At 48.8% G+C, this 26916-nt stretch overlaps 1 protein-coding gene across 2 annotated transcripts; it reads right to left on the reverse strand.

Annotated features, from left to right (window-relative positions):
* Positions 1–102: 102 nt before the first annotated feature.
* Positions 103–25508, reverse strand: PORCN (porcupine O-acyltransferase). Of its 2 annotated transcripts, XM_084836207.1 has the most exons (14): positions 25346–25423; positions 23086–23230; positions 21435–21627; positions 19864–19907; positions 18778–18959; positions 16599–16729; positions 12414–12428; positions 12189–12314; positions 10670–10770; positions 9845–9921; positions 7682–7745; positions 6814–6899; positions 4222–4332; positions 103–2939 (listed from the first exon to the last, which is right to left on the reverse strand). In XM_084836207.1, the coding sequence occupies exons 2-14, from the start codon at positions 23219–23221 to the stop codon at positions 2838–2840; spliced, it is 1368 nt and encodes a 455-aa protein (XP_084692333.1). In that variant the 5' UTR covers positions 23222–23230; positions 25346–25423; the 3' UTR covers positions 103–2837. The 2 variants fall into 2 exon arrangements, with proteins under 2 accessions (XP_084692333.1, XP_084692331.1); XM_084836205.1 differs by lacking the exon at positions 12414–12428 and having other exon boundaries at positions 25346–25508.
* Positions 25509–26916: the final 1408 nt, after the last annotated feature.

A 26916-nucleotide genomic window follows, 5' to 3' on the forward strand; every position in this document is an offset into this window, starting at 1 on the left:
GAATGGGACTTGGAGGTACTGTTCTATACCTTTCACTTTTAAATGCATATATCACAAATCAGTAAGGAGTACAACCAAACCAGAGGAAGGCACCAGAGTATTGTCTGTGTGTTTCCCGCTAAGATTTATTTTATAGATAACAAATGAAATGCAATTAAAAACAACAACAACAACCCAACCACTCACCTTTTTCTAAGCTACATTTGCTGAAAAGAGGTGCTGGGGTTTAATGCTGGCACATCTTGGCCTGCGGGGAGGTAGGGAATAACGTTCCATCGCATTGCTGGTTCCTCAGTTTCGGCAGAGGATCCATAAGTAAGGATGACCAAATGCAACAGAGACAGAGTTCATGTGGCTTTACAGCTGTGTATAAGAGACGTCCTGCAGGTACCACTTTCCAACCACAAACCTGACAAGCGTCACCTGCCAAAATTCTCTCTCTCTCTCTTTTAATAGGTCGTATCTGGTTGACCTATTAGTATGCTATGCTATGTGCAGGCTAAGGCAGGGTTAGCTGTGGTTCCAGTTTTGTTCCTTTTCCCCACTGGTTCCACACATGACAAGGTAATAGACTGAGGTGGTAAAACTCTAGACCATAGCATTTGCAGGTGGTGTGAGTGTGTGTGTGTGAGTTGTTTTTTTTTAAATCTCCATGCAGGTAGTAAACTAGCACATCAGGAAGAGGATGATGCTCAGCCTCTCTGTGATGTGTTTGTTTTCCACATGCAGAGAGCATATGAATATGCTCCCTGCATATTCATATTCAGAGCCAGTGTGGTGTAGTGGCTAGAGTGTTGGGCTGGGAGCTGGGAGACCCAGGTTCTAGTCCTCACTTGGCCGTGAAGCTCATTGGGTGACTTTGGGCCCATCACAGACTCTCAACCCAGCTTACCTCACAGGGTTGTTGTTGTGAGGATAAAATGGAGAGGAGGAGGATAATATTAAGCCATCTTGGGATCCTTGCAAGAGGAAAAAAGGTGGGATATACATGCAATAAATAAATAATATGAATATAGTAAGTTGCCTTCAAATGAATCAGACTGATTGGGTCCGTCTCGCTCAGTCCTCTCTAGACTGACTGACAGCGGCTCTACAACAGGGGTGGGGAACCTCTTTCAGCCTGAGGGCCGAATTCCATTTCGGAGAAGCTCTCAGGGGCCGCATCCCAGTGGTGGGTGGAGCCGAAGACAAAAGGTTGGGGACCCAAAATACCAGTGTATTTTAGCTTAAAGCTCTTACAGCGAGTAAGTGAGTCTCAGGAGAGGCATTCCAGCCTTTTAGAGTGGGGAAAAAACTGCACAAAAGCTGTCATATCGCATGCTGCAGGATTTCCCCAATGCTAATTCCTGTCCGCGTTTAACTGTCTGTTTATACCACTCTTGGTTTTGCCCATACATTCCCTTTGAGGAAGCAGCAGATTAGAGGCTATCCCACAAGCCCTTGCTGAAATGACAGGGGTAACTCCACTGCTTAAACAGCAGTAAGGGTTGTAGGGCAGGCCCTACCATAGGATTATTGGGGTGAATAACGATAACAGGTGATAATGAAAGATGAAGTGAAGTAATCCTTTAAAGGCTCATACATGGGATCAGTTAAAATAGATTTGATAGCCTTTTACATACTCAAATGACCCTTTGACCTAGTCACAATCAAAGGAGGATAGGGTATGACAAACAGGCACAACTTCCCTCCTCTCCTGTGGAGGGGGCTCCCCCACACATTAATATTCATGGAACCAGGGAGTGGTCATTATTCTAGATTAATTAGTCCAGAACAATAGTAAGTCAGGGCTGGATGTACTCTGAGCACGTATACATAATATGGCATGGGATTTAGTATCCCGAGCATCTGAGTTTCCATTTGGAACAAAATGGAGTAAGTTTCTAGGCCACATGATTGTGGAGGAAGAGATCAGGGATAAGCAGGAGTTCCACTGGATTCAGATAGGTGGACCTTCAGTGGCCTGGATAGCTCCTCCTGATCCTTCTGCATAGTTACAGTCACCTTCCAGCCTTCCTCCTCCTCTCCATGTCCTCAACATGCCTTTCATTCTTCCTACCATGGTTAAACCAAAAGTCCCCAAACTTTTGAAAATGGGGATCTTGGAAACAAGAATTAGTTAGAAGAGCTGCTAAATTTGCATAAATTGCCGTACCCTTGAAGTTAGGGAATAGGGACATTTTAAACCCACATACAGCTTAAAAGGATGGTCATTCCAATCCGCCAATTGTTCGACTTTACTGCAAAAAAAAGGCTGCCATCCCAATAATGATCAGGGACGCCGTGACAGCAGCAGACACAGTTCTCACAATTAGCCACAAGAGAGCAAAAGGAGATAAGAGAGCATGCAGGGCAGGAGTTCTCATTAAAATATTTCCATTAAATCATACAAAAAGGAGGGTGGGGGAGATGGTGTGGTTTCCACAGATGGCCACTAGAGATCTCCACACCTCAAGACGGGTGTGGAGATTTCCTGGTGGGCAAGGAGTGTCGTTCCCTGAAAGAGTCCCTCAATGGGGAAGGAAGAGGATGTTCTTGTGGGTAGCTCTGTGTGTCCAGGCTACCTCCCACAAAAGGCCTTTTTTGTGTGGGACCTAATTTGCTTCCTTTTGAGGGCAATGGGTCAGGACATCGCCACGGCGTGGTGCAGAGTCAATGCTGGCCAGAGCCCCCCCCCCCCCCGCCCTCCACCAGCGTCCCAGAGGGAAAAGGGATCAGCCAAGTGTCCAAAGCATTCGAGCCCATGACGGCGTCAAACGTTCTCCGAGGAGGTGAGGCCCTCAGTCCTGCCTCTCCTCCCGCTCCACCGCCTTTCAGGTCAGCATGGAGGCCGCCGTTCAGCTGATGAGACGGTAGAACACCCAGCATCCGAAGGCCATCCAGTGGCTGGCCCAGCTCAACTCAGACCATTTGTAGATGGTGTATGACATGCCGTAGCCCTGGAACGAAGGCAGTGCATCAACGCAAGGCGAAACTTAACGTGGACAAAAGGCGAAGCCATCATGGTGGGGAGAACTTCATTTGGACAGGGAAAACGCTGGTTGTTTAGCTATTCTCTCTCTACACTCTTCCTGCAAATGGGTCAGTGGTCCAAGCCTTTGTCATAGAGGAGGGATCTCTAAATCAAGAAAACAACTTTTCTGCGTTTCCATGATCTTGTCATATACAGGTATAGAAGTTGAGATTGAGTGCGGAAATGGATATCCTGAGAAGGTGAGATTGTGGCTGCAATGTTCACCTGTGAGCAAGCCCCACTGAACTTTCAGAGTAATGTCCAGGCTTGGGTTGGTATTGGATTTGTACTGTTCCTGTTTTAAAAGGAAGTTTCTAGTCCTTATGGCAATGAAGAAGCTTAAACACGTGTAAGGCAATGACTAATGCAATCTTTCAGCATGGGGGGGCGGGACTGAGGAGGACTCTGGTGATCAGGAGCCTGAACTTCAATGCTCTGCATAGATTCTTGGCTCCCTGTAGACCCACAGCTAGCACAAGCAGAATTATGCAAAAGCAAATGAGTATGCCAATTTGCATGATATATTCTGGCTGCCAAATTTGGCCTTTCCTGGGACAGAATTTGCCATTATTTGAAAAGAGTATTCAGTGGGACCTAATTCTACCCTCAGCTAAGGGGTAAGAAAAGTAAAAGTGAAGAAGCAGGGCCTCACAGGCAAAGAGCATAATTTAAAGTGTGGAGGGAAGAACTCTAGTTGCGCATCTAGCTTGGGCAGAAGAGGTAGGAAGATTTCATAAAAACCACTCCCCACTCTCAAATCCATGTTTACCCTTTCTTCACTGCCTGTTTGTGGTCTTGCCAATGCTCCCCACCACTACTCGGAACCATTTTGCCAGAGTGAGGACAGGAAGCATTGCCCTTGCTCTGATTTGGCTTCAGATTTCATCAGAGCAATGGAAGTTCTGGCATCATGTTATGCAGCCAAAGGAAAAACATGGTATTGAGACGGCAACGGGGAGCACAGTTGCCATTTCTAAGCTGGGAAAACACTTAGCTGCCTGTTTCCAAGCCAAAGCCAAGCTGATGGATATAGCCAAAGATGAGCCCCGTTTCAAACCCTGCAAACAGGGTAGTGGAGCTGGGAGGACTGGTTCAGCTCAGCCCTAGCCCCATCTCTTGGACAGCATGCTTCTTCAGCAGTGCTCCTGAAGACACAGCCACCACAAGTTCCACATACACCTGTGCCACGTCCATCCCCCATCCCTTACCTGCTCTTCCATAGAATCATCCGCATCCATGTCAAATAATGAGCCTAGATAGGCCAAGTGGAAGACTGCAAGGGCCCCAAAGAGCAGGTTGAGGAGGTGAACCCAAAGATTCTGTAGAAGAAGCAGTGGCGGCGGTTCAGTCCAGCTACACCCAAGCAGGAATCTCACCGCGAAACCAGGTAGGGATGTTGCATAGTAAGGAGCATACAGTCAGGGCCAGAAATATTGGAACAAGGATAACTGTTTTGGCAGCTGGCCTCCGTACACCACCACATTGAAGGTGAAAGGAAACACACCCAGATGGGAGCAAAGTCAGGACTTTCAGCTGTAATTCAAGGGGTTTGACAAAAGTGGGGCGCTAACCATTCAGGAAGGACAGCCAGTGGCATACACACACACCCATCGCTGGTGGCTCATAAGTAATGGAACAAACCAACATCATTTCAAACTGAAGGATCGTCTTTAATACCTGGATGAAAATCCTTTGCAGTCAATGACTGCCTGAAGACTGGAACCCACGGACATGACCCAGTGCTGAGTGTCCTCCCTCGAGATGCTTTGCCAGGCCTTTACTGCAGCTGCCTTCAGCTGCTGCTTGTTTGTGGGTCTTTCTGCCTTCAGTCTTGTCTTCAGCAAGTGAAAAGCATGCTCTGTTGGGTTGAGATCAGGTGATTGACTTGGCCATTGAAGAACAGCCCACTTCTTTGCCTTCAGAAACTCTGGGGTAGCTTTTGCTGTATGTTTTGGGTCATTATCCATCTGCAATATGAAGCGGCGTCCTATCAGTTTGGCAGCATTCAGCTGAATCTGAGCAGAAAGTATAGCCCTAGACACTTCAGAATTCATCCTGCTGCTTTTATCAGCAGTCAGGTCATCAATAAACACCAGTGACCCGGCTCCATTGGCAGCCATACATGCCCACGTCATAACACTGCCTCCACCACGTCTGACAGATGATGGGGTATGCTTTGGATCATGAGCTGTTCCTTTCCTTCTCCGTACTTTTCTCTTCCCATCATTCTGGTACAAGGTAATCTTGGTTTCATCAGTCCAAAGAATCTTATTCCAGAACTAGGCAGGCTTTTTTAGGTGTTTGCTGGCAAAGGCTAATCTGGCCTGTCTGTTCTTGAGCGTTACCAGTGGTTTGCACCTTGTTGTGAAGCCTCTGTATTTACATTCATAAAGCCATCTCTTGACCGTAGATGTTGACAGTGACATGCCTACCTCCTCAAGAGCGTTCTTGACCTGGCTAGATGTTGTGAAAGGGTTCCTCTTCACCATGAGCAGAATTCTGCGGTCATCCACTTTAGTTGTCTTCCGTGGTCTTCCAGGCCTTTTGCTGTTGCTGAGCTTGCCAGTTAATTCCTTCTTTTTCAGGATGTTCCAAACTGTTGTGTTGGCCACTCCCACTGTTTTTGCTATCTCTCTGATGGGTTTATTTTGTTTCCTCAGCCTAATGATGGCCTCCCTCACTCACATGGACACCTCTTTGGACCTCATGTTGGGAGTCCCAGTGAACAGCTACCAAATGCAAATGTAACACTCAGAACCACCTCCAGGCCTTTTATCTGCTTGATTGGTCATGGGGTACCCAGGAAACAGGCCACACCTGGCCATGCAGCTGCTTGTCAGCCATTCATTCCATTACTTATGAGCCACCAATGATGGGGGCGTGTGCATGCCACTGGCTGTCCTGCCTGAATGGTTAGTGCCCCACTTTTGTCAAACCCCTTGAATTACAGCTGAAAGTCCGGACTTCGCTCCCATCTGGGTATGTTTCCTTTCAACTTCAATGTGGTGGTGTACAGAGGCCAACTGCCAAAACAGTTATCCTTGTTCCAATATTTCTGGCCCTGACTATACTTTGCATGGATCATGCCCCAGGTTCAATGGGCCCCATCCCCAGCATCTGTAGCAGGGGTGCACAACCCGCAGCTCAGAAGTCTCATGCAGCCTCCCAAGGCCTTAACTATGCACCCCATGGATGCCCCCCTGCCATTGGTACATTCCCACGCACAGAGAGGCTTCTCCCTCCCGCAGAGGTCCTCATATAGATAATTCGTTTCCCACCACTGCTAGCAGCGAGCAAAGAGCAATCTGGATCTGGATCATTGTTTTGTGTATGTGTGCGCAGGTGCATATGCATATTTGTATGTGTGTGTGTGTGTGTGCAGCCCTTAACCCCTGAGGCAGCGTCACATACAGCCCTTGAGGCCAAAAAGCCTGTGCACTCCTCATCTACAGTACAAACAGTTTAGTAGGCTGAGTTGGGAAAGACCTCTGTCCAAGACAGAAATTACTTTAAAGACATAAAGCACATGGATCACTATATTGCAATAGAAATTGCAGGAGTGAGGGTCCTGATCTGGATTGGGCCCATAGTGTGTGTGTGTGTGTGTGTGTGTGTGTGGTTAAAGCCCCATATCAGCCTGCTTTGCTTACTCCAGGGTAAAAATGAAAAGGCACTATCTTTCAAGCAATGTCTGCTTTGGCCCTGAGAAACCAGGGAAGGCTGTACACAGAGTTGCTGGAACATTGGCCTGGCAGTATAAAGGAGAACTGTAGATCCTTGGAACTTTAGGCACATCTCACCGTGTTGTGGCGATGTGAGCAACTTGGCTGGCACCTCTTGGAGAGTATGCAGGCATCGAAGATGACAGAGAGCCTCTTCCGGAGAACTAGGTGGAAACCAATGCTTACACATGCAAGTTCAGTTATACACAGAGCTGTTCAGGGTCTTTGGCAATCCCAGTTTGTTTAGTTCATGCAAAGCACAGTTTCTTGTATTTGAATTGAATGGGAAACTGTGGTTTGCTACATGCTGTGAATGGAAAGTTTGAATGTCTTCCCCTCCACGTGTGGAGGAGGGAGGAAGGAGAAGAGGGAGCACAGAAGCCCGGGAAGTGGTTTTTTGTTACAACTTTGGCTTTGGAAGGCAACAAAGGTTTTTGCAAGAGCACCCCCACACTTACCTTTAGCCTTTCTTCACTGCCTGTTTGTGGTCTTGGCAGCAACCGTGCTCCCCACCATTACTTGGCATCATTTTTATCTTTGGCTGTTCCAGAGTGAGGACAGGAAGCATTACCCTTGTTCTGATTTGGCTTCAGACATCATCAGGAAGCCAAATCAGAGTGAGGGCAGTTCTGGCATCATGTTATGAGGCCAAAGGGAAAACATGGTACCGAGCAGCAATGTGGAGCACAGTTGACACTTCTGCTCACCTGGATGAACACTTTGCCATTGTTTGCAGGCGTATATAGTCAAAGTTGACCCCCACTTCACAGTCTGCAAACAGATTGATGACATTGGGGGAAGGACTGGTTAAGCTCAATTTCCTTTGGCCGAATGGCTTGTCGTTACATCTGAATTGGGTCATTGTCTGACAGGCTTGATGGGGCTAAACAACTGGGACACCTGAGCTTAGTACCCAGCAGAAGCAAAGAGGTTGTGAAATGCTCACCATGTTCAATGTAAGTGATGAAGCCCAGAGATAGCAGCACGGCGGCCAGGTGGAAGCTCAGCCCCTGGGAGGGAGATGAAGAGCAGAGGTTCTCCGGTCAGAACAGCAACATCTAATCCTCCCCTTCCCCACAATCCGAAGTCCCATTCCTTGTCAATAACAGAACAGAACAGAACTTGCTTGCAAGCGAGCACTCGTAGGGTAAGAGCCAAAGGCTCCACTCCTAAACATACTGAATTCAAAGGAAATCCCGTTCAAACTGGGCTGCGACTGTTTAAAGACTGACAGGCCTCCCCCCCAAGGGAAACAGCAGGGTGGCTGTGTGTGAGTGTGTGCATGTGTGGGGGAGTGAGTTAAGCCTGGCTTTGTGGCCCAAGCAATTGCCAGTGCTGCTTCCTTCTTTCATTTGGTTGGTCTGATCCGCTGTCCTGTTCTGAAATTTATTTTTTGGCTTTCATTTTATATTCGATGACTTTTGTATCTTTTCTGTCTCATTTATCATAAGCCGCCTCAAGTACCTCATACTGAGGCAGAAGGGTGGGATATAACTCCCTGTAATAAATAAAAAGAATAAATAGAAGATCCCTCCTGCATAGGATGCACTCTGCTAGCACCTTGGGGCAGGGCCTGTATATCGCTCTGATTCCTGAAGAAGAAACGCGGTGCTTTCTGTGAGGATCCCCCTCAGAGGAGGCGTCATGGCGGGAAGGGCAGGTGGCAGTTATGGCTCCCAATGTGACACAGTGCCCCCAATTACTGCTTCCCCCCCACAGAGCCTTGCTGACTACTTCGTCCCATAGAACTGAGCAGAAACCGCTGCAAATCAAAATAGCTGTTCTCTTTGTAGCCCTGACCCTTTCTCTACATAGCCCATGCACCGCGCTCCTGTCTGTGTAGGTCCCTGCAACTGTCATCTGCTGTTTTATGGAATCCATTATGGGTAGCCATTTTGTGGTGTGGGGGGGAGGGGGGATACCACGGGAAGGCTGACAGCCATGTTTGGAGCAGGCTTTCGTGAGAGGGAGGGCTCACCAGGCTGCCCCTGCCACACCACCTGCTTCAGAGAGCCCAGCGGGCAGAGGGGGCCAGCCGTAATCCGTGACAGCAAGAATTGCTATCTGAATGGTGTAGCGAGATATTTTTTAAAGTATTGTCCCCTAGCAGAGATGGGCACTAACTAAGCTACAATTCAGGCAGCCAAATGCTTTGGGCGCAGAATCAGCCCAAAAAACCCAGCACATTGCCATGCGGAGTGTTCCTGCTCAGGGTTCTTCCGGGATACTCCATTTCGTTCCCCGTTGCCCCTGTTTTCCATCCACCCTACAACAGACATTAAGCATTGCATGGCCACAGAGCATGCTCAGTTCACACTGGGCTCTTCTAGGGTTTCTCCTCCCCACACACACACTTAAAAGTTTTCCCCTAAAAATTGTTTTCATACTTCTGCATTTTGGTTCTCCCACGCCTGCCAATATCTCCCAGTTGTACATGGATTGGCTGTTCTGGCGATGTAAGGAACATCACTCAGAGAACGCTATTAGCATATTCCACGCATGGGCAACCCTCAGAGACCTACTGTGCGACCCCACCACAGGTGACCATTGCAGGGCTCCTGCCCCAAATTTCTCCATCACTGCAACTGTACTCAGGATGAGCGTATGTGGGAATGTTCTCCCCGTGTGTCTTGTTCCCCAATACAATCAGGCTCCAGACAGCTTGCAAAATAGGTGTTTGGCGGGCTGTTGGGAGTACTACTTAAATGCGGAAGTTCATGGCACACCACAGTTCTCCATTTAACTCCCATACTTGCACGCACACACACACACACACCCCGGCTCATTGGCAGTGGGGAGACATGAACTGTTCTCAGCATGCAGGGAAGGGAGGTTTAAACCCCCCTATACCTGCATACTGAGATCGGGGGTGTGGGGCGTGTGCTTGAGTGTCCGTGCGTGCATGGGTGTCTGCATGTGAATTTCTACTGCGTGCACATGCAGCACAACCCCTGACCATTGCGGAATGCAACCCGCAGGAGCAAAAAGATGGCCCACCCTAATATATAGCGTTATTGTGGTGACCTGACTTGGAGCTCCCCTGTGTGTCACGCTAGGGTTTGACCAAGAGGTGGAACTCAGGAACTAACGTACAGACAGCGATACTCACATGTAAGAGGGCACTTGCTGCGTAGGTTACAATGATGGCTGAGAAAGTACCCAATTTCAAGGAGTTCTTAAAAACATCTGGAAACACATCAAGTTAGTAAATTCATCAGGCCCTCTACAAAAATCCCTGGCCAGCTATTCCACCTCCTCTACTGAGATGCAAAAAAGAAAGAAAAGGCATTTATTTCATGCAACTACCCCATATCCTGTTCCAGATCCAACTGTCTAAGCACCTTCTTGGTCCATTCCTTAACTCACAGATCAGAGCCATCACCCCTCCACGCAGTCTGCATTTGTGGATTCAATGCCACTCCAGCCCCAAATTCTAAAAAGGGTATTAGAAGTAGAGAGCCGCTAGAACAGACTTCCTCAATCTGGCGCCCTCCGGGTGTTGGGCAACAACTCCCAGCATTCCTGACTGCTGGCTGGGGCTGATGGGAGCTGTAGTCCAACACATCTGAAGGGCACCAAGTCGGGGAACTCTGCTTTAGAAGAGCCCTTCCCAGCCTGGTGACCTCCAAGTGTACTGGGCTACAACTCCCATCAACACTGGCCAGCAGGGCCAACGGTCAGGAAGGATGGGAGTTGTAGTCGGAGAACTTTCTCTCACTTGTAAGAGGGGGAGGGGAGGGGAGGGCCGGAAACCCCAAAGGCACTAGGAAGGTGTAGATTATTCCCACCCCATGAGGGCTGTGGGCCTCCTTCCTTTGGGGGAGCAACTGTCAGGGGAGTGAGTCAGGCACAGCTGCCCAAGGCAGAGTTCCCCATGCAGCCTGCCTGCAAGACCCCCACCAGACTAGCAGCAGACAGGCACAAGGGTTCTTACAGGAGTTGAGCCAACGGGACATGGGCAGGTTCCAGCTGGTGACCACCTCCACCATCGAACGCGGCAGCTCCACACTCAGGGGACGAGAGACAGTCAGGTCCCTGGAAGAAGGAAGGAATAAACATGACATGGGGCAAGAGACAGGGAGGGGCTCTCTGGTTTCACAGTTCCATTGACCTGGACGTGGAGGGGTGTCAAGCAGATTAGATCATCAGAGACACTAGAAGCCAGGCTCCAGGGCAGGCAGGCAGGCAGGCAGGGGGATTTCTTTGCCTCAGTAGGAGCTCCAGAAATGGGCCTGGCTATAACTGTTCCATGGAGGTGGCTCCAACACAGAACTTAAGTTTCTCCCATAGAATCCTGAAATCTTCAACTTAAAATAAGAGAGAGCAAGGTTCTAGTCCCCATGTGCTTATGAAGAGAAAAGAAACCCAAGAACAGGTTAGCAGTTCTTGCTGAAAGTTTATAGACACTAGAGACTAGAAGAGCTTTTCCTAGGGCCAAAGGATGAGACCCCTTCCCTTGGCTCAGCTCCTGGATCCACAACACGACTCTCAAATTCACCTCCCTTCTACCACCACTTCTCTATGATTCCCAATTTTCCTACCAATTTTACCCTAGATATTGCATTTGAAGAGAAGAATCCTTCTATGGTGCCACCTCTCACCACCACCCCTTGAAATAAACCCACCTTGTTCCTGGAGTTTTTGGCTTTACCTCCTCAGTCATCTTCATTGCCAACCAAAAACTACATGCAAGTAGGCATAGCAACTTTTTGCTCACATTTATCCCCTAGTTACCCTTGCCTCTTTATTATTTATTGATTTGATTTGTGCCAAAAATGGGACCTAAGGTGGCTTCCATCCGTCTCATTCTCTCCCCACTGGCAAAATTTAGATAGTAAGCTCTTCAGGACAGAGACCTATCTTAGGGCACAATCCTATGCATGTTTAGACAGAAAAAAGTCCTACGACTCCCAGCATTCTTCAGCCGGCATGGAGTTGTAGAACTTTTTTCTGTCTAAACATGCATAGGATTGCACTCTTACTTATATCAGTCTCCTATCCTATCCACACTTACCTGGGAATAGGTCTCACTGAACTCAGTGGGACTTACTTCTAAGTGGACATGTATAGCATTGCACTGTTAGTCTGTAAAGTACTGTACACACTGATTGTGTTTTTTTCTCTTTGTCACCTAATCTATCTCACAGGATTGTTGTGAATATAAATGGAGGGACAACCACGAGCTCCTTGAGAGGAAAGGCAGGATATAAATCAAAATAAAGAAACAACAACAATAATAAAGCAATATAGAATTCCAAAATAAATGCAGGGACGACGACGACAACACATCACAACATACCATTCACATGAGTCATATTAACGTATGCTTCCTGATTTGCTTGGTTATTCCCACTGCAAAATTTGAGGTGTATCTTAGACCAGTACTGTATACTGGGAACATTAAGATTTTTAGCCCAGGATCTTGGACACCGTCTGCCTTGCACACTGCTCACCATTTCAAATGGTCCTTCTCCTCCGTGAAGCCGGATCCCGCCAACGTGGCTGTCGTTTCCGACAGGAAGCCCACAAAATAGTTGCTGAAGTGGAAAGAGCTGGCACTCTCGTACGCCCTGAGCCACCTGCATCACAACAGCGAGATCCTGGCTTAGAAACTGATGGAACCCCTTTGCACACCCACATTGCTAATAGGAGAAGACTGATGCCCCACCAAGACTCACCTCATCACGGTGCTCCTGGCATGCACGGACAGGGAAAGAAAGGGGAAGGAGTAGGAAACAGGAAGTAAAGAAGAAATGTATCAGTATATCATGGGGCAGTGGGGTATTCCATATAGACTGGACCACAAAACACCAAGAAAAGCCATAGAGCTACAGCTAGCAGCAACTGCCCTGCAGACATTTCAGTTGTATTTTGGGCAGCTTTGGTTTATGTTGAATGACGACAGGGCTGTGTGTGTTGTGGAACTCTGCATGAGGGTGCAATCCTATGGGAGTAGTCGTCCGCCTCCGAACTCGGAGGCAGCCCACTATCCAACGCAGGGCAGGCAGAGCACAGAGGGGATCTTCTCCTCCACGCTCCAGCCTCCCCGCATTTGTGGCTAGACAGATGATTTTGGATGTCTAACTGGGGCGCCCTGGAGCAGAGGGGGAGGCTGGATGGCGCAAAGGAAGCATCTTAGCAGTGCTTCCGCAGTCCCCTCCCCACCCCCAGGAACACCCCTTTTCGGCTGCTCCATGCTGCTCTTCTGAGCATGGAGCCGGGGACAAGCCGCACCTCCTACGAGGCAGCAGGGGAAGGGGTGGGGAGTCGGATTTCTGGGAACTGACCTCGAAGCGCTGGCTCCAAGCTGGGTTGCCAGAAACCGAAAAAACCTATGGCTGTCTAGACACTGTCTAGTGGCCATAGGATTGCGCCCTAACTGCAGGATTTTAAAAAGGGGGGAAGCAAGTTTCTAGCCCTCATGGTTGCAAAAATAGTCTCAAAAGCGTTTGAACAATGACTGGTGAAATTTCACAGGGAGATCAGATGGACTTGCAGAGACAGAGGCCTGACATTTGTGCCCTGAATTGGTCTGTCACGTGACTGGCAAAAGCAGAAGAAATTGAGCAAGCGTGTGCAAATTTGCTCGTTTCTCCCCTCAATTATGCGGGCCACCAAAATAAATTTTTCAGAGTGTGGAAAGTTGATTTTAGGAACGCAGGAAGCTGCCTTACTATATAGGTCAGACTACTTGTGCATCTAGACCAGTCCTATCTTACTCTGACTGGCACATCAGCTGCTACCTGAGATCCTCTTAACTAGACATGCCAGAGACAGAGTCTGAGGCCTTGTGCATGCAAAGCATGTGCACCCCCATTGAGTTAGGGCCACTCCCCACGAATTTGGTTTTTTATGTCAAGTGCACACAGTCTTGCTTGAAGCCCATGGACTTTGCACCACCTGACCCTTCTAGTGCGCCTGTATCTAAAAGCATGTCTTCTGTGTCTACATGCGATGGGTTGTGCCATCATCCATCACCAACCAAACTTGCCTGCACATGCATGCATAATGGCTGGCATATACAACCGCCCTGTTTCTGGTAGTTCCGTCGTTATACCCTCTACCCGTAGTGGCAGACTGATATACTGTGAGGCGCTTCGGTGGCAGAGCAAAATAGGTATGGCGGGATGTGAGCCAACCGGTAAGGAAAGAGGGTCAGGTGGCTGAAGCAAGGATACTTTGGGCAGCAAGCAACACACCACCAATGGAACGTTCAGAGTTGGGACTGACCTGACCCGGAAGGATTTGTGCAAGGCTCCCAGCCAAACAGGGCTGGGGGATCTAACTCTGCCCAACCTTCCATGCTGGCTGAATAGTTTGAGAAGCTGTGGGGTGAGGAGCAGACAGAGCTGTGTGCGCCCATATAGCCTGCCCTGCGCTCCCTAAGCTAGCCTCCTACCCTGAGGTACAGCGGAGGAATCTGTTCCGTTGCTACTGATGAAGTAAGTTTCAACTGCCAGTCTGGTTAGCATGTGTATATGAAATGGGGCAGGCGCCATCTTGCCCTTTGCCTCAGGCAGCGAAATGTCTTCAGCTGGCTCGGAGGGGCGGCCTCACCATTAGGCAAAGTGAAGCAGTCGCCTCAGGCAGCAGATGCTGAGAGGTGGCAGCAAGGGGTTGGAGGACAGACATGGGCCGTGAAGCCTGCCCTGCACCCCTTAAGCTAGCCTGCTGCCTTCAGCTGTGGCGGTGGACACTGTCCCATCATCAGAAAAATTCAACTGCAAGTCCAGTTAGCTTTTGTACATGAAATGTGGGGGGTGCTATCGTGTTCTTTTCCTCAAGCAGCAAAATGTCTTGGGCCAGCCCTGATAGATTATGATCAAGTTCCTGACCCTAGTGCAGACTAGGTCTAGTTATCCAGTGTGTGCCAATGAGGTAGATCCACACAGAAAGCAATGCAGCAATACAGCCATGGAATAAGCCACACAGCGCAGACCCAGAGAAAGGACCAGCCCTTCTCCAAAGCCTCTGAATGACACAGATGTAAACGAGGCAGAACTACGCATGTCAGCGAAGCATGAAGCAAAGCCACCACACGAGGCACTGACCAAGCAAGGTCAGCAGACACACCAGCCACAAACCACAAGGCAAGTCAATAAGGCCTCCTCTGCAGACGTACTGTGTGACAGAGCGAGCCACGATGGGAACGTGCCAATGAGCCACAGTACACAGTGGTTGCTGGGCCACAGAGAAAAACAAACCAGGTCAGGATCATGGGGCACAGACTGAGGGAGCCACCACGCCATGGTGCTGCCAGCCCTAATGGCAGAGCAAATGGGCTGTCCCTGGAGAAAGCAACGCAAGGGGTGGGGAAGAGAATGTAGCTGCACAGTGAATGAGACAGTGGACCACAGTAGCCGTGAGAGAAATGCCGCCTAGGCCTGCATTACCTGCTTCTGCGCTTCCTGTTGACAGAGGCATGATCCCGACGGAGGGGGGTAAGCAAAGAGAGAGGAAGGATTAAAGACACTTAAAGGAAGTAAAAGAATACAGGAGAGAGAGAAAAGAAACTCATCAGGTCACAGGACATTCCGAAGAGTATTTAAAAATACCAATCCTTAAAAGGACTTCCTATGCTCATCTTCCCTAACCCGGAGCTCTCCAGATGTGCTGAACTACAGGATGGGATGATGGGAACTTTCGTCCAAACCATCTGGAGGCCACCAGCTCAGGGGAAGGTGGTCCTATGCTGCTAACTGTGTAACAGGGAGAAGTTTGACTGGCGTGGCCCTCCTGACACAGATGGACGATGTTGCAGCTGCTGAACTTCTCCCAGCTGCGCAGCTCTTGATTCAAGAAGCACAGCTGTTTCAATATTCCTTGGACACTCTCCTCCTCTCATTGGAGGGTTGCAAAACTTCCAGAACAGAAGAAATTGTGGAACAAGAGGAGGTACAACCAAAACTCATTAACCAACGCAGACAGTATTTCCCAGAGCTAGAGTATGGATTTCAGAAGGTTCTCTCAGGAAAAAATGAGCTGCAAAGATCACAGGATCAAAGGTGACAAAAGTGAGGAGGCGTCACAATTCTAACAGCAAGAAGTACTGTGTCCCGGCGGATGAAGGAAACCAGCCAAAGAATAGGGATAGCTACCATCCCCCTTGCTCCAATATCAAAGTTTAAAACACCCATTTCACTCATAAGCACACATTGAAAAGGAGAGAAAAGCACCTGCATTTTTTATTCCTTGTTAACCACTCTGATTGTGATTACAATCCAGTGATTAATGAGTGTTAAGGGGTAACTAATCTGCATTAAATAACCTGAAGTTTGTGCTCAAGAACACAACCCAGAGACCTGATTCCACCTTTCTACACACAGCCCGCCCCCAGTGTTCACAGGCAGCTGACAGTATCTAAAGGACATTTTCAAAGCCAAGGGAACACAGAAGAGATTTTAAAATGAATGAATGAATGAATGTAAACATAAGATGCCCCTTACGACAATTAACAGTTCAGAGGTGCGACTAGGAAGATGCTTAATGAAGGGAATGGACCAAAACTGCACTTTAAAGCAATTATAACTCTACCCTTTTTCTGGAGCCCTCTTCTATAGCACACTGAGCATCAGGGCATAGCCTGAAGGCACATGATGCAACCACCTTGCTGAAGCTAAGCAGGTCTGGGTCTGGTCAGTGTTTGGAGGGGAGACCACTTGGGAACCACCTGTAGCCACCTTGAGTTCCGCAGTGGAAGAAAAGTGGGGTATAAATGTAATCAATAAATAAAATCAGGATTCATCCTGCCTGGTGTGCAGAAATCTCCTTTAACTGCACTGGCCCAGCTTCCCTCAACAAACCCAAAGCCAGCTGTGGGAAGTGATGGGGACCAAATTCGGAGTCCGGAGCAACTAACTTACTTCCTGAGCAGCTTGTAGCTGTAGAGAGGGATTAAGTAAGAGAAGAGATAGGGGGCCACACAGGTGGACATGATGAGGCACACAAGGCAGAGGAAGAAGCTCAGACAGACCTTCTGGAACCAGGAGAAGCTCTACATGGAAGGAAAAGAGAGAAAACAAAGCATTACCTTTGATGTCTGCTCTGCACTGCTTCTTAGGCCACTAACTGATCATGAAACCAGGCGGGAGATACTCCTCATTCAGATGCACCCACCTGTCAGTTGTCATGCTGGCCTTACCGTGACGTGAATGTGGGTGGCCGCCTAGGACGGCCCTTTGGAGAGGGCGCTTCTTGCTGCAGGAGCGTGCGGAAGCGCTCCTGCTGTTCAGGAAGAGCTTGGGGCAAAGGATGGAGAAAGATTCCAGTGCTATGGGACTCGCTATGGCGAGCAAGAGCCAGGCAACCCTGGAAGAGACCTGACAGATAAAGGGGGTTCATCCAGGAGGGTTGAACCTCAGGCCCATGGGCCAAATCCAGCTCTCTGGGGTTCACCAGATGGCCCTTGTCCTTCCTCCGTCACTAATTGTTTGGTGGTTTCCTGGCTTCTGTGCAGTTTTTTCCCCTGGTCTAAAAGGTTGAAATGCCTCTCCTAAGACTTAGTTACTGGCAGTGAGAGCTTTGAGCTAATACATGTTCATTTTTATTGTACTTTTTGCCCCACCCCCTTTTGCCTTTGGGCCCGCCTACCACAGGAATGCTGCCTCTAAGAGCTTCTCTGAAATTGAACTTGGGCTGAAAGAGGTTCAGTACTGCTGGTCTCATCCAACAGGATGTGATCAGACTTCCTTTCACACAACAGGAGTTTCCCTTCCCACCCTCCCCCGCTGCAGCCCCCCCAGATCTGCTCCAGAGAGTCTTCCAACCCCCTGGAACAGATTGGAGGTGTGCAGCAGGAGGGGAAATTCTATCCTTTGGCAGCGTCTGTTCCACTGGTGGAAGGACACCACTGGATACCAGAGGAGGAGCCATAGCTCAGTGGCAGAGCACTTATTTTGCACGCAGGAGGCCCCAGGTTCAATCCCTGGCATCTCCAGGTAGGGCTGGAAAAACTCCCACCTGAAACCCTGGAGAGCTGCTGCCAGTCAGTGCTGCCAGTACTGGGCTTAGATGGACCCATGGTCTGACTCAGTATAAGGCAGCTTCCTATATTCTTGTCATGGTCCCAGGTGTCATGCCGCCACTGGAGTCGTCTTCAGAGGAGGAGCCGGGACCATCAGAGCCAGTTGGCTCCTCAGGAGACCCTGGCATTAGCCAAGATGGAGTGATTTCACTGAATCTGCCTTCTAGAGAGGCAGAGTGCTCAACTTCTGAGGCAGAGGGAGATGCTGGGCCACCACCTGGCCCCTGAGAACGCCAGTGCCTTAAGATCCATGCTAGGATGGTGACCAGGTGAAAGAGTGCTTGCTTACTCATGAGCTGGGCTCTCCTCATGAGGAGGACATCCGACAAGCCTCTGACATGATGCAGCTGAGCACTGAGTGGGGCTCCAGAAGCTCTAGCTGTATCAGCTCTTACTGGAAACTTGATTGCTGCTGGAAATGATGCTTCTGTCAGCTACGTTGTCCTGTGATTGATGCTCTGTGCTACTGACCCCTGGACTATTTCTTGACCCAGCTTCTGGGCTGCATAACGTATCTGAGTGCCTGACTGCATTTTGATCTCTGCCTGCTGTCTCAACCATTCCTGCCTTAGCCTGAATCCCACTGGACTGAAACCTGTGTGCTTGACCCATTTGCTTGCTAAATTGACTAGTCTATTGTATGCCTCCCTGTATTTGCTTTGCAAAGAGGCAGGATTCAGCCCAGAGCTGGACAGTTCCTGTTTTCTGTCTAAACATGCCTAGGACGGTGGTCTTAATTAAACATTTCAGACACCTTAGGGACTTATGATGCCCCACCCCAACTGGCCAAAACTTTCTAGTTATGGGCCTAGCTAGCTATGGGGTAGTGCTGGGGAAATGAAAAACGCCCCTGTGGCTTGACGTACTGCAGATCTGGGCAGGATGGACCAGGATTTCCAGGCTCCAGTGACAGTGCCATTTTAGTGGGCCATCAAGAGGGCTAGGTTTGGCCCTGCCCTGACAGTAGCCGGAGCTTGTCTCCCATGCTATGCTAGCAATAAACACCAGAGAGTGCTTACCATTCCCCTGCTCTCCACGGCCTGTAAGTAGGTGCGGAAACGGAACCAGGGTCCAAAGATGACGGTCCCAATGAAGTAGATATAACCCATGAACTCAACTGGGGAGGGGATAGCTGGCACCTCGCCCCGATCCAGATCAAAGCCCAGCGACACAGCCTTCATGGCCACGATCATCTGGGCACCTGGTGGCAGTGGACAGATATGTGACAGATGTGCAGTGCTTGTGTTCTTATAGGTAGCTTACATAACTCACTATGAAAAGATAAAGGGCCACTAGCTTAGATTACTTGTTTCAAAAACACTGGGCAAATTCGGAGAAGATATTCAAATTCTGAATGTATTATCCATGGTAGATCAATGGGGCCTCCATGTACAGAGGCCGTATCACTCCTTCTAATAGCAAACTCAGCTGGTTAGTGCAGACAGGACTGTAGGCAGAACAGTGGTCCTGACATCCTGTTTGACCCCTCTCCTGAGCCTATTAGAACCTGCTCCCCTTTGAAAGCCAGACCTGAATCACAGAAGCCCTGGATCACAGTCCCACTTTATCTCCCATCAGCCCCAGCTAGCCTGGCCAGTGGTCAAGAACTCTGGAAGTCGTCCAAAACATGTATTTCGTTTTTATACCACCCAGTAGCCAAAACTCCCTGGGATGTTCAGAAAATTAAAACCACAAGAATACAACAGAAAATACAATATAAAATATAATGGATTAAAACCACATAATAGGAATATAACCAGAGTAAAACCTAGCAGCAGTGCAGATATTTAAAATGCAATAGCAGATTTAAGACATATGGAGGGGACCACACTGCAGAAAGCTGGATTAGCCTCCCTTGCCCAAGCCAGGCACCGAATCTTGGGGTCATGGCTTAGAGCCCCTCAGCCCCATATTGCCATTTCCTGGCAGTGCAGAAGAAAAGGTGTGAACGCTCCGCCATCTTGAGTAGCACTTTCTGCTTTTGGAGAGAAAGTGTGTTTCTTCCACACACAGATTTCCTGGCCCCAGAAAGCTTCGACCTCTTATACCGCTATACCCTGAGGCTTGCTCAGTAGCTAGAACTAGGAGATTTGCCAAACACTCACCTCTCATCTTATGCCAGCTGACAGTGTCCACCATGTGCATCTCCCTGTAAGGGGTGGGGAGAAGGATGTTTTTGTGCATCAGTAATGGATTTCCCCCCCTCCATTTTCCAACAGTCAGGGGCCCTGCAAGGTGAGAGGGCCTTCTCTGCAGTGGCCCCACACCACACACAAGTTGCCATCAGAGGTCCACCACGCTCTGTCATTGCAGGCTTTTAAGAAGGCTGTGAAAACATTATTTTACCATGGTCTTCTCTTGATATGACTGCTGTTGTTTCTGTTACTGCTGTTGTTGCTGGTTTTATTGTTGGCGTTTATTGTGGTTTTTATTGGTCTTTATGTTTTTATCGGTTGTAATATCTTAAGTGTTTTTATGTATTTTACTGCTGTAAGTCACCTTGAGAGAGCTTCTGCCCTGAAAGGCAGTCAAAAAATATTTTAAATAAAATAAAACATAATTTTTTGTTTGGGCTTTCCAACCAAAAGGAAGACCATTTTGAGGCCAAAGGGCTGGATGGCTGGCATCCAACTGACCCCTGAGCATTCAGCTACGCCATCCTATTGGTCTCCTGTCCCTGGCCAGTCTTCCCAGTTACTTCAGTCAAGTCTCCCATTGGTTAAGTTCCTGACCATTGGTCCACCCACATCGACATTGGTCTCTAACTGTTGACCCAGACTCCCTTTACTTTGGCAGACTTCCCTCCTCTTTTCACCAGCCTCCTTTCCCTGGCCATTTCTCAAGTCCCCTTGCCCATTGGTTTACCCTCAATGTTTTTCAATGTTATTTGGACTGGTTTAGCCCAGAGGTCCCCAACCATTTTGGGTCGGTGGGCACAACTGGAATTTTGAGAGAATGTCATCGGTGCTGTCACAAAATGGCTGCCAGGGTCGGCATGGCCAGTCACAAAATACTCATTCCCCAGAAGACAAACTGGTAAGACTAAACAAAAAATAATCTGCCCAAGAACCTAGGCACAAGGCAAAGGAGGGGTCTGAGCTCCAAAACACAAAACCACTCTTTTGAATCCAAATATGATGCAGCACTTCACTTTGCAGCATGCCAGGCTCCCAGCTAAACTTTATAAAATAAAAATGAGGAGGGGCAGGGAGCCTGGTGGGCTTGGAAACCATGTTGGAGACCCCAGGTTTAGCCTCGCTCAATTAGCTCATCCTAATGGCCTATCAACCACTTAAGGCATAACCCTATGCAAATGTAGATAGGAAAAAAAGGCCTACAACTGCCAGCATGGCTGGCTGGGGCATCCTGGGAGTTGTAGGCCTTTTTTCCCTAACTAAACTTGCATAGGATTGTGTCCTTAATCTCTAACCCTTGAGCCAGACCCAATGGCCTAGCCTTCTCTCTCAGTAATTCCCCACACCTCTCCCCTCAATAGCAAAGCTGCCCTTCTTGTTGACCTAGCTTTGTTCCACAGTGCTATAGGTCTCCTTAGCCTTTTGCTCTTCTGGCATCCCATTCCCCAGTAGCTAACCCTTCCCCTCAGCAGATTACATATTACTACAGCTGCCCACTAGTTAACAACCCTCCCCACTCGCCCACCCCGATCCCCACTCACCCCATAAGCAAATAGATGAGGATGGTGATGGAGAGCAGGACGCCGCGCTGGGTCGAGTGACGACACAGGAACAACACCAGGTAGCAGAGGAGGCTGAGGAGGACAACCCACACCATCTGCAGCTGGAAGAAGTGGTAGAGGGCATAGAAGCCGCTCGCCACAGTGCTCAGATGCTTAGCATAGGATGGCAGAGCTGCAAGGGAAAGGCCAGGGAGTTGAAATGGAGGTTAGATGGGAGAGAGATACAGGCACATAGGAAGCGGGCCTATACAAAGACTGTTCTGTCCAACCAGCCCAGTATCCAGGGGTCCCCAACCTTTTTGGGTCAGCAAATTTATCTTGTTGGTACTCTCACAAAATGGCTGTCATGGGGGATTGCTTGCCCATTCATAAAATAACTGCCATGCTGGACCTTGGCAAAACACTCATTTCCCAGAAGGCAAACTGGGGAGACTAAAAGCAAAGTCACTTACCCAAGAACCCAATTACAAAGCAGAGGTGGGAGCTGAGCTCCAAAACACAAAACCACTCCACTGAACCCAAAGTTAGGTGGCACTGAAGGGCAGTACTTTGCTTTGTGGCATGCCAGTTTCCCAATCAAAAGTTTTGTGCTACATACGAAAGACCAGTTATAAGGAGGCAGGGTGAGAGCTCTTACATGGAGGTTAACGGCCAGCCGGAGGCTGTATTAGTGCCTGAAGGAAGAAAGCCACTTCAAAGACTGAAAATGGCTGCTCCACAAGAAATACAGGGAGAGAGCAAACTCTGGCTGCACCTCCTCTTTCCCCATGCACTGCTCCATTCCCTCTTAGTCTCTGGCCTCCATCTCATCCCTGGCTTGACTTCCTGTCCTGTGACGCAGTTCAGCACTGCCATTTGGAGGCAAACCAGGTGGCCTCTGCAGCAGGAGGTGAAGCAGGTACTGTGTGTAAGCCTGCAGCAGTCTAGGTAATCTAGTTACTCCACCCGAGGCTGAGAAAGAGAGGCTCATGTGCTAACTTGGGGACCCGAGGCTCATCCTCCTAAATCTCGATCCATCTTCTGTGGGAGCATTCAGGTGCATTGCCAAACTATGTTTTTTTATTACAAGAACAAACCCCAAGCAACCTCAGGCTCACGTGCTCCCTCCTCCCCTCATGTGCAGCAAGTAGAAACGTCCAATTCTGGTTTGCAGCAAACCATAGTTTGCTGTTTTGGGCAAACTATGGTTTGCAACTCCCTGCAAACCTGGTTTTACCGTCAAGCAGGATCAAAAGTTACCAGTTGCCATGTATGAGGGGAGCCCAAGGCTTATTCTTACAAATGAACAGCCCTTCTGTCTCTCTCCACTGTACCACAGCTGTAGTGAAATTGAGCAAGGCAAGAAAACGGATGATTTAGATGCCCTCAGGGCGATGGGCAGTTTCAGCAGTACTCTGGGAACTATCTGCAAGCCTTGATTAACGGTGTTGGATGAAGAATATGGATGCACGGAGCCAGGGGTGGGCAACTTGCGGCCCTCCAGATGTTTTGGCCTACAACTCCCATCAGCCCTAGCCAGCATAGCCAATGGTGAGGGACAACAGGAATAGGTCAAAACATCAGGAGGGCCACAATTTGCTCACCCTTGCACTAGGGGATTGTGCTTGCCTGAATAATGGCTTGTACTTACCCAATCTCCAAAGGAGACGGCACACTAAGCACAAGAGCAGAAGTGTCCAGACCTGTTCAAAACCCTGCTGAGCAGTCGGCAGCACACAGCCACTCAGCAGCTGCTGATAGAACTCTTCCCGTGTGAATGTGGCCATGACCACAGCCTGGAAGAAGTAGCAAAGGGATGTCAAGATGAGTGGCTAGAGATCCCTCCCCAAAGCCGTTGGGCAGGCCTCCCACACCCGTGGCTGGCTCCAGGGGCACATCAAGTGGAGTTTATCAGACTGCCAGACCACGGGCAGAATCCAATGCTGCCCATCCACTAGCAGAGGTGGCCACCGATTCTGGTCTATGCGCCGCCAGCCCCACCAATTCTGGCCTGCAAGCAGCCCCTACCACCTATGGAACAAAAATTTAGCGCTTCTGGAGGCAAGCCCCGAAACGGGCGGAAACGCTCGTTTCTGGAAGGGGGCAAGTCAGCAGAGCTCCCTCACGTGAGCTCCACTGACCTGCCCCCTTCCAGAAATGAGCATTTCCACTCGTTTCAGGGTTTGCCTCCAGAAGCGCTACCTCGCCATTCCGCAAGTGGTAGGAGCCATGTGTGGACTGGAATTGGCAGGGCTGGCCGCGCACCCAAGGGTAGCACTGGATCCTGCCCGACGTGCCCAATTTTGTGCTCGTGCTGGATCTCATTGTGGGATACACAGAGCCCTGCTCTTATGGCATAAGAATACCAGCTGAACGCACATCCACCTGAGTGTGCGGGGTTTCAGGGCATGCTTACACCCAGCCACAGGTGGGCATGCTGAGCCAGCCAAATTGCTGCCAGCCAATAATCATGCTGATCTCCATTCATCCAAACAAAGGCCAGCAGTGATGGGCACAGTCCACATGTCATCATGTTGTACAATCCCCCCTGCATGATGCTGCAATTCCACTGCCATCCTCCCTTGTACAGTACTGAACCAGCACCATGGGCAATTCCTATTTAGGCATTTCCTTGGCCTGAGGGCATATGATGCCACCACCTGCTGAAGCTAGGCAGGTCTGAGTCTGTCAGTGCCTGGATGGGAGACTGCTTGGAAATTCCAGGTATGCTGTCTTGAGTTCCACGATGGAAGAAAGGTGGGGTCTATATCTATCAAAGCAATAAAATAATAAACAAACATGTTTGCATAGAAGTAAGTTTCATTAAAAACTGGAATCCTAGTATTTCTCCAAGGATAGCAAATAAAAGTTAAATAAATACAGTTAACAAAACAAATGTTAACTGTAACTTAGCATACAATTGCTTCTGCCTGGCTATGTGGAGACAATTCTTAACTTGCCACAGGCAACTAGTTGAATGGCTATTTACAGGCCTGGTTTAGGAGTAAGAACAGCAACAAATATTATTCCAAAGGGCAACAGCTTCTTAAAAGAAATAAGTAGAAAGTCCTTTATTGAAGAACATCACTAGCATAACTCCATATTTTACTTTAATTTTCTTAATAACAACAATAATAATCAAGCAACCGCAGAAGATGGATTGAAAGGAACAGGGGAAAGGGAGGAATAGATCGATGCATAGTTACATAGGGTGGAGGAGAAATGCTGGGCTAGAAATTTGTAATGGATGAATGAGTGAGAAGTTGCATATGGAGTGATAACGGCTTGAGGGTTATATGAAGGGGATCCATGGTTGATCCAGTAGCAGCAGGCCAGCTGGAAGATTGAGCAACTGGATTGGCCGGCTGGCGGGGTGATGGGCACACACGCAGGGACAGGAAGGAAATGCTGGAGACCGGGGAGGAGGAACCTGGATTTTTAGACAAAGAAAATCTCGCCATCGGAATTTGAAATAAAATCAGATTAGGACCGTCCTGCTGGGCAGTCATCCACTTCCCTTTTCCCCTCCAAAGTATAAAGCCCAGGGAAGCCCTCTCCTCTTCCTCGCTACTACCCCCATGGGATATCAGTCCATGGTCCTAGCAGCATTGAATCTTAGATGGGGGGAGGGGTAATGGGGGGAGCCCCACTGAAAGTGCACTGATCCCGGCGCTCAAGAGAAGGAAGGATCCCGGCCATCAAGGGATGCAGATACTTAGGGAAGGAAAAAAAAAATCCATTGCAGATTAGATACCCTGTTTACCTCGCTGCATTGCGGGAGATACACCCCCCCTCCCCGTCTAAGTTCCCCTTATCCCCCTGGCACGGGCCCTCTCCTTTAAGGCCAGCTGTTCCATCTGATTCCAGCTGTGCTTCTTAAAGAGGCAGACACAGGATCATTGCTAACTCACCTGTGCGCCTTTATCCACCACCCTCCTTTTCCAGCTCTCCGGGGCTGCGTGTTGGTTTTGTCCCTTACCCCCTCCCCCCCCCCCACAAAAAAAAGACTGGAAAACTGGAAAAGGAAGAGGAGGTAGGCAGTGGGAAAGCGGTGCAATAATCCCTTTTAAAATTGGAGGCGGGTCGAATTGGGAGACAAATGGGAAAGCTGGAAAGGAATAGTTGAAGCTGCGGAGCGGCCAATGAGGGGGAAAAGATGGGGCAGGCGCAAGAGGACCGCCAATGAGGAGGAGGAGGAAGAGGAGCAAAGAGACTGAGAGAGAAAGGAATGGATCTCCTAGTTTCTTTATTCCCTGGTTCGATTCGCATCAGCGTTCTCGTCCTCCCCCCGCCCCGCAGATTTGGTTGTAAATTGGAAACCCTACAAGCAATGGAAAAGGAACCTATTCTGCCAACCAAAGCCACAGCGGCCTGCGAAGCAACAGCACAAATTTTTTTTTTTTTAATCTGCTCTCAATGGCGGGACATGATACAAAACTGCCTTGCAGTATTCCTTACTAAACAACAATTCCCATGAGCGTTTCGGAGAAGTCTCGGCAGTTAAAGGCATAATCCTATGCACCTTTAGACAGAAAGAAGTGCTACAATGCTCAGCATGCCCTTATCAGCGTGGCTAGCTAGAGGGATGCTGGGAGTTGTAGGCCTTTTTTTCTGTCTAAACATGCATAGAATTCCGCCCTAAATTGCTATAAAATTGGTAGGTCAGAGACGACGACGCTGATTGGGTGGGAGCACTGGCGTAAAAGGCAAGTCGGATGTGCACAGAAGGTAGATCCGAATCTACTAGTAGATGACCGAGTTATTTGCAATAGATGGGCAAGAATTTCTGACTTCCAGTTGTTTTACCATAGCAGCCGCAAAATGTTACCTCTGCCCCCACCTATGATACTACTGAAATCAGACCAAAGGGCAATATGAACACTTGGGGTAACCAGGAGTGGATTTTTGAGTGGAAAGGCTGTGAGCTCCCTTCAGTCTGTCACTCAAAACACATTCCTGGGCTCAGAATTCTTTAATTCTAAGCGTATGTCTTTTGCACCTGCTCTGGTTGGTAGATTCTGGGGCTCTAATAAAACACAAAGTAGACCCTACAAGCTTGAAATCTGCCTACCACTGTTTTAAGTAAATGGCTGCATATGGTGACCTGGGAGAAAGCAGGAACTGATGAGCTTGCAGGAAGAGGGCTTTCCTTGGATGGGAGAGAGAGAGGAGGCTTCCAAATAAGGCTTTTACCTCCCCCTCTCACTTTGCTTCTTTCACAGAACTTTATGGGTGGTCTAGACAAGGCTGTCTTCCACTTGTAATCTTCCCATGTTTTCCCACCACTTCTGTTGGGTTTTTTTTTTCTTACTGCCAAAAATGTGTTAAGGAAGAAAAGACAGAATAGTGACACAATGCCTTCTAATCCATCTGGAAGCACTCAGAGTTTCAGAACCAACGAAAGGAGATACAGCCTTACCACTGAAATACTTTTAAATGTTTTTTTAAAGTTAAAATGAATATTTTTTAAAATCTGCATAAA

Source organism: Heloderma suspectum, chromosome 2 (assembly GCF_057233095.1).
Source record: "Heloderma suspectum isolate Gila_16-S chromosome 2, 16-S_ref, whole genome shotgun sequence".
Lineage (NCBI taxonomy): Eukaryota > Metazoa > Chordata > Lepidosauria > Squamata > Helodermatidae > Heloderma > Heloderma suspectum.